Source organism: Nematolebias whitei, chromosome 12 (genome assembly GCF_014905685.2).
Source record: "Nematolebias whitei isolate Nwh7 chromosome 12, NemWhi1, whole genome shotgun sequence".
Taxonomy (NCBI): Eukaryota; Metazoa; Chordata; class Actinopteri; order Cyprinodontiformes; family Rivulidae; genus Nematolebias; species Nematolebias whitei.
Genome location: NC_056509.1, coordinates 13,567,181 through 13,574,971, shown reverse-complemented (window position 1 = coordinate 13,574,971; position 7,791 = coordinate 13,567,181). Strand labels below are relative to the sequence as shown.

The window sequence follows — 7,791 nt, the reverse complement described above, 5'->3', positions numbered from 1 at the left end:
GACCCCTTTGGCCCCTCCCACAGGTGGTGAGCCCATGGGAAGGGGGACCAACGTCTCCTCTTCGGGCTGTGCCCAGCCGAGCTCCATGGGTAAAAGCCCGGCCACCAGGCGCTCGCCCACGTGCCCCACCTCCAGGCCTGGCTCCAGAGTGGGGCCCCGGTGACCCACGTCCGGGCAAGGGAACACTAGGTCCATTTGTGTTTCTCATCATAGGGGTGTGTTTGGGCTGCACTTTGTCTGGTCCCTCACCTAGGACCTGTCTGCCATGGGTGACCCTACTAGGGGCATAAAGCCCCTGACAGCATAGCTCCTAGGATCATTGGGACACTCAAACCCCTCCACCACGGTAAGGTGGCAGCCCAGGGAGGGGGGTTGTGACAACAGTATTTTTCTTAATGGAATTGACAAAGAAGAAATAATGAATGTAATAAAAATCTTACAGATAAAGATCAAAAGAATGGGTGGACATGGATATGATGCTTGTAAAGGGCATAATGAGTAATGTTATCGAGCCATTTACATATATCTTTGTAATTTATCTTTTTCAAAAAGAATATTTAAAGACAATATGAAAGTAGCTAAGGTAGTTCCTCTCTTTAAAAATTGTGATAAATGTGTGTTCAATATCCTGATGCATGCTCAATAATCCAGGTAGAAAAATTCAAATTGTGTGTTCAATAATTATAGACCAATATCCTTATTACCACAGTTCTCAAAAATTCTAGAAAAATTATTTGTGACCAAATTACATAAATTTATTACTAAACAAAACATTCTAAGTAGTAGTCAGTATAGGTTTAGAGCAAAAAACTCTACATCAATGGCTCTCATGGAATTAATAGAACACATAACTACTGCTGTCGTTCAAAAACAATATTGTGTTAGTATTTTTGATGATTTAAAAAAAGCATTCGATACTATTGACCACAATATTCTCCTTGAAAAACTGAATAAATATGGTATAAGAGGACCAGCTTTACACTGGGTATCTAGCTATTTGAAAGATAGGAAACAGTTTGTACAAATAAATGGTGTAAGATCTGACCTCTGCAATATCACATGTGGAGTTCCTCAAGGCTCTGTGCTTGGACCAAAGTTATTTATTTTATATGTGAATGACTTAGTAAATGTATCAGGACTCCTCAAATGTGTCCTTTTTGCAGATGACACCACATTTTTTTGTTTGGGTAAAGATGTAAAACGAATGTTGGAGTTGATGAAGACAGAATTTGATAAAATACAAACTTGGTTTAAACTTAATAAATTATCATTAAGTTTAGATAAAACTAAATACATGATATTTAGTAACAAAAAGAGAACTGTTGATGATCCATTTAAAATTGAGGATGTTGAGATTTGTAGAGTTAATGAGATGAAATTTTTGGGTGTAATCATTGATGAACAACTAACATGGAAAAATCACATAAATTCTGTAAGAACAAAAATGGCTAAATCTATTGCAGTACTATACAAAGTCAGGGAATTATTAAATGATAAAGCGCTATACATGTTGTATAACACAATCATTGTTCCACATTTAATCTATTGCATTGATGTTTGGTGGAAAGCGTGTGAAACATTTACAAAGCCTATTTTTATTTTACAGAAAAGAGCTGTAAGAATCATCACTAGAAAGCATTACAGTCACTCATCAAGCACATTATTTTATCAACTGAAGTTATTGAAGTTCCATGATTTAGTAGATTATAGTTTTTTATCAGTTGTGTATAGGGCTCAAAATAACACATTACCAATAAATATCCAAAGAAATTTTGTTAAAAGGCAAAGTTGTTATAATCTTAAGGGGATAGAGATATTTGTCAAAACAAAATTCAGAACTAGTCTGAAGGGAAGGTCTACCTCAATCCAAGAAATTGGATTGTGGAAAGGTCTAGAGAGTGATGTTAAAAATGTCAAGTCAATGTGTACATTTAAGAAAAGATCAAAGCTGAATTGTTAAAAAAAAATTAAAAATTAAGTAGCTTAGTGTGTTTTTGTATTAAATTTAGAAACATTAGAAAGAGTTATTCATTTTGTTCTGTCTCTTGAAGATTATTATGATTGAACTAATTGTTTGAAAAAAGGGGCAGATATAATGAGATTTTTTCTTCTTTCTGCTGCCTTTCATTTTAAATCTTTTGTATCTTTTTATATTGTTATGGAATTGTTTTGTACTTTTTTTAAATGAATAAACTTTATACCATACCAAACAGTTTGAAATTGTCACAAAAACACATTTTTTGAACTAGTTTTAGTTAATTTCAACGTTTGCCATAGACCAGGTTATGTTATGAACATGTTATGTATCTATCATATTTTGCTTGATATGGAATATGAATAAATGGTGGGTGTTGGAACTCCGGTTTCCTCCCACAGACCAAAAACATGCATGTTAGGCTGATTGGTAACTCTAAATTGTCCCTAGGTGTGAGTGAGAGAGTGAATGGTTGTTTGTCTCGTTTGTCTCTATGTGGCCCTGTGATGGACTTGCGACCCGTCCAGGGTGTACCCCGCCCCTTGCACAGTAATTGCTGGACATGGGCACCAGCGACCCCCGTGACCCAAAATGGAATAAACGGGTAAAGAAAATGGATGGATGGATGGGTGGGTGTTGGACTTTAAGGTTATTTAAATGTTCAAAAGCAAAGTTCTCTGCCATCCAGATGTGACATATTTTGTTTTTGTTGGTTTTTCCAGGTGGTTGTTCTTGTAAATGATGGCAAACACGAGTTCTTTACAGAAGTATCACCAAGCCAGAGTGTGTGTGATGGTTCCTGGCACCAAATTACAGGTGAGATGTTCTAATAGCCAAAAAACATTTACACAATAATAAGGAGAAATTATACTGGGTTTGTTCAACATAAAGCAGCTGTTATTATTATTAGTTTATTTGACAGGGACAATGCACACACACATAGAACAGAACAAGTCTGTGACTGATGCGTTGCACAAACCGGACCGGTACAGAGCCTGAAATACTGCAGATGCTGCACCAAACCATCTGTCGATCTCACGCTAAAAAAAAAACAAAAGCATATAAAAGCTTAAAAAGCATATAAATTGAAAAATTAGAAGAATTTGTTAAAAAAAATGAAGTAGCTTAATGTGTTGTTAGAAAAATTAGAAAGAGTTATTTGTTTTGTTCTGTTACTTGAAGATTATTATGATTGAACTAATTGTTTGGAAAAAAGGGGCAGATATAAGAGTTTTTCTTCTTTCTGCTGTCTTTCGTTTAAATCTCTTGTATTTTTTTTATATAGTTTATGGAATTGTTTGGTATTGTTTTTAAAATGAATAAAGTTTATACCATACCATACCATAGAAGAAATTAAATAAAACCAACCATAAAAGAATAATGTTGAGGGGTCACGTGATGCAATTATCCTGAGCGGACGCTTGTCACTGGGCTCCCTCTCCTCCCGAGCTATTTTAGCTTACTTTCTGATTCTTACCAAAACTGACAAACTGTAGTTTTATCTCATAGCGACCCGACATAATGCCCCACTCCAACGTAGCTAAACCTGCCACTACTAAGCCAGCAAACTATGAAGAACAATATGCTAACTAGCAAAGAAGCTAAACGAGGAGCATAGTTACACGAGGCAGCGACTAGCGGCTCTGGCATCCTAGCTGTGGACATCTCCCAAACTGTTATTGAGAACATTTCAGCTCTGATGGATAAAAAGTTTGAGGAGCTTGTTGCCACTTTAAATACCATCTCTGCTAAAGTAGAAACCAACACGGAGCACATCACGGAGGCGGAGCACCGTATCTCTGTGGTGACTGGCTGGTTGAGAGGACAGGAAGGAGAGACAGACGAACACACAATGGTAGGTCCAAGTATAGATCCAGGTGTATCTGAAAGACAAAAAAAACACATGTTAAGGGTAGAAAAAATAAACAGGTTGAGCAGAGTACGTAAAGACAGTAGTAGAGTGAAAATTGTGGTCAGTTTGTCCTCCAGCAGTCTAAGCCTATAGCAGCATAACTAAGGGACAGCTCAGGAAACCCAAGCCAACCCTAACTATAGGATTTAGCAAAAAGGAAAGTCTTAAGCCTAGTTTTAAAAACAGGATAATGTGTCAGCCTCACGGACAGAGATTGGAAGTTGGTTCCACAAGAGAGGAGCCTGATAACTAAAAGATCTGCCTCCCATTCTGTTTTGGTAAATTCTAGGAACCACAAGTAAACCTGCAGTCTGAGAGTGAAGTGCTCTGTTAGGAAAATATGGAACAATAAGATCTGTAATATACAAAGTAAGATGGAGCCAGGTTGTTGAGAGCTTTGTGCGAGAAGTAAGATTTTGAATTCTATTCTGGACTTGACAGGGAGCCAATGGAAAGAAGCTAAAACTGGAGAGATGTGATCTCTCCTACTAACTCCGGTTAAGACTCTGGCAGCAGTATTTTGGATCAACTGAAGACGTTTTAAAGACGTATTTGGACATCCAGATAATAAACCATTGCAATAGTCCAGTCTAGATGTGACAAATGCATGGACCAGTTTTTCGGCATCATTTTTAGATAAGATGTTTCTAATTTTAGTGATATTACGCAGGTGGAAGAAGGCAGTTCTAGTAACGTTTTTAATGTGGGGGATAAAAGACATATCCTGATCAAAAATAACACCAAGATTTTAACATTAGAACTGGAGGACAGATTAATGCCATCTAAGGAGGGAGAAAGACTGAAAAATTAATTCCTAAGGTGCTCACGTCCAAAATCCAAAACCTCAGTTTTGTCTGTGTTCAACAGGAGAAAAGTAAGGGTCATCCAGGTTTTTTATGTCTTTAAGACATGCTTGTAATCTAAGTAGCTGATTGGATTCATTGGGTTAAATGGACAAATATAATTGTGTGTCATCAGCATAACAATGGAAATTTACCCCATGCTGTTTAATAACTTTACCTAATGGAAGCATATATAAAGTAAAGGGTATTGGCCCAAGCACTGCGCCCTGAGGAACTCCATGACTAACTTTGGTGTATGAATAAGATTTATTATTTACATTTACAAACTGGAATCTATCAGATAGATATGATTGACCAGCCGGTCAAAGCAGATGGCCGCTTGTCCTGAGCCTGGTTCTGCTGGAGGTTTCTTCCTTTTAAAAGGGAGTTTTTCCTTTCCACTGCTGCCACTGTGCTTGCTCAGGATGGGAGACTGCAACGAAGCCAAGATTCAACTTGTCTGCTGGATTCCTTAGATAGAGAACTTTACTAATTGTCTTTTATGTATGTGAATGTTCCTGTAAAGTGCACTGAGACAAATTTGTTGTGATTTGGCGCTATATAAATAAACTGAGGGCAGCACGGTGGCGCAACTGGTAGAGCTGCTGCCTCTCAGCGAGCAGGTCCCTGGTTCAAACCCCGGTCCAGGGGCCTTTCTGGGTGGAGTTTGCATGTTCTCTCCGTGCATGCGTGGGTTTTCTCCGGGTACTCCGGTTTCCTCCCACAGACCAAAAACATGCATGTTAGGCTGATTGGTAACTCTAAATTGTCCCTAGGTGTGAGTGAGAGAGTGAATGGTTGTTTGTCTCGTTTGTCTCTATGTGGCCCTGTGATGGACTTGCGACCCGTCCAGGGTGTACCCCGCCCCTCGCACAGTGATTGCTGGACATGGGCACCAGCGACCCCCGTGACCCAAAATGGAATAAGCGGGTAAAGAAAATGGATGGATGGATGGATGGATAAATAAACTGAATTTAATTGAATTGAATTTTGTTTTTTGAATGTCCAGAGGACCAGATTTAACTTTTTTAGATTTTTCTACCTGGATTATTGAGCATTCATTAGGATAGTCTCCCTTAATGATAAGGGAATAAACAATGTTATAAAAAGACAAAAGATCCTAACATTTTTAAAAAGGAAATCACAAAAATTGCTTTACTGTCTGAACCTCACTTAACCAACAATGAGCACTTTAAATTGAGAAGGACTTGGGCAGGCCAGGTGTTTTATTTCTCATATAATTCAAAGAGTAGAGGAGTTGCCATACTAATCCATTGCAGCCTTCCCTTTACATTGGAGAAAACCATGAATGATAATGATGGCCGATATGTTCTTATCTCAGGTTACCTTTATGGGGAACATGCCCTAAATGGCTGCATATATGACCCTAATATGTACGAGGCTACTTTCTCCCCAAAGCTTCTGTCAGATATTGTATCAATACATACTTTGTACACCATATGTTGTGTTGGGGGGAGATTTTAACTGTATCTATAATCCTTGTGTTGAGCACTTTCCCCCTAGACCCACCGCTACCTCCAGAAAAAGTTTGTGATTACAAGAGGTTTGCCAAGACTTAAAATTGTTTGATGCCTGGAGAGTCACTAACCCCAGAGAGAGAGATAATAATACTTTTTTTTCTCTCAATCTCACCAAATGTTCTCCAGAATTGACGTCTTCCTATCTTCGAGAACGGTGTTATATCGAGTTAGAAAATGCTCAGTTAGCACATGCACAATGTCTGACCACTCTCATGTAAGTCTGTGTATTACTCCTCCATATGCTGACCCCGCCTCTTGCCACTGGAGAATGAACCCCTCTTTATTGAGCTATCCATCTTTTATTGACTACATTACGAACCAGTGGGATATTTTCTTGGATACTAATAAGAAACCAGATGTCAACCCATCGTTGCTCTGGGAAATGTATAAAGCTTTTATTAGGGGAAGTATCATATCTTATACCACAGCTCAGAAAAAAGCCACCATTAAAGAACAATTACAATTAGAAAGAACAGTACAACAGACAGAGTTACAATTTAAAAATACACCTATTAGAGTCCTCTCTAAAAAACTAGAAGCAGCTCACTCAGCTTTAAATCAACTATTAACAAAACAAGCAGCATCAACTATTTTCTTTGCTAAACACAGACTATATGAATCAGGGAACAATCCAGGACGATTGCTAGTAAGGCTGACAAAAGGCAGAATAGAACCAAACACAATATCCTCATTGTGTGGTAATAACTAAGACAGGCATTACAGAACAACAGACATTAATAGGATTATGAGACAAGGCAGCATGATGGCTCAGTGGTTAACACTGTTGCCTCACAGCAAGAAGGTCTTGGGTTCAATCCCCGGTTGGATCTGGGGTCTTTCTGTGTGGAGTTTGCATGTTCTTCTCGTGCTTGTGTGGGTTTTCTCTGGGTACTCCGGTTTCCTCCCACAAATCAAAAACATGCATGTTAGTCTGCCTTCAGGCCCAGGCCTCCCTTGCAAAAGAGATCTGTGATCTCAGTGGGATTTGCCTGGTTAAATAAAGGTCAATAATAATAAACAAAAATAATAACAAGTTTACCAAAAGCTGTATTCATCTGAATGTGACTCATCTGATACTAAAATAACAAAATTCTTAAGTGGAGTAATGCTCCCATGCAAATCAGAGTAACAACAAGAAATGTTAAACGCTCAAATTTCTCAGAAGGAAGTCCGAGAATCCATAGCCTCCCTTAAGGGTGGTAAAGCTCCTGGACCGGATGGATTCTGTCCAGAATTTTATAAGAAATTAAGCCACCTAGTGGTGGGACCACTAACAGACATGTTTGTACACTCATTTGAGCATGGAAACTTGCCGCCAACACTAATCAAACAATTTATTCACTCGATTCAAAAAAATTGATCATCAGTTTACAAACACATTCTCTGACAACACTTATTTACATGAGTGAAGAGGGAACAGAAAGAAGAAAATCTTGTATAGACCTGCCCCCTTTCTCAATAATTACAAAAATGCCATGGCCGTATACATTAAATTAACAAAACAAGTTGCAAACAATATAA

At 38.2% G+C, this 7,791-nt stretch overlaps 1 protein-coding gene across 1 annotated transcript in view; it reads left to right on the top strand.

The window, feature by feature from the left end:
• Window positions 1–7,791, top strand: part of lama4 (laminin, alpha 4) — a 258,674-nt gene that overhangs the window by 232,346 nt on the left and 18,537 nt on the right. The window contains exon 38 of the mRNA XM_037685717.1: window positions 2,698–2,791. Within this exon, the coding sequence (XP_037541645.1) occupies window positions 2,698–2,791 (94 nt within the window). The remainder of the gene's footprint in view (window positions 1–2,697; window positions 2,792–7,791) is intronic.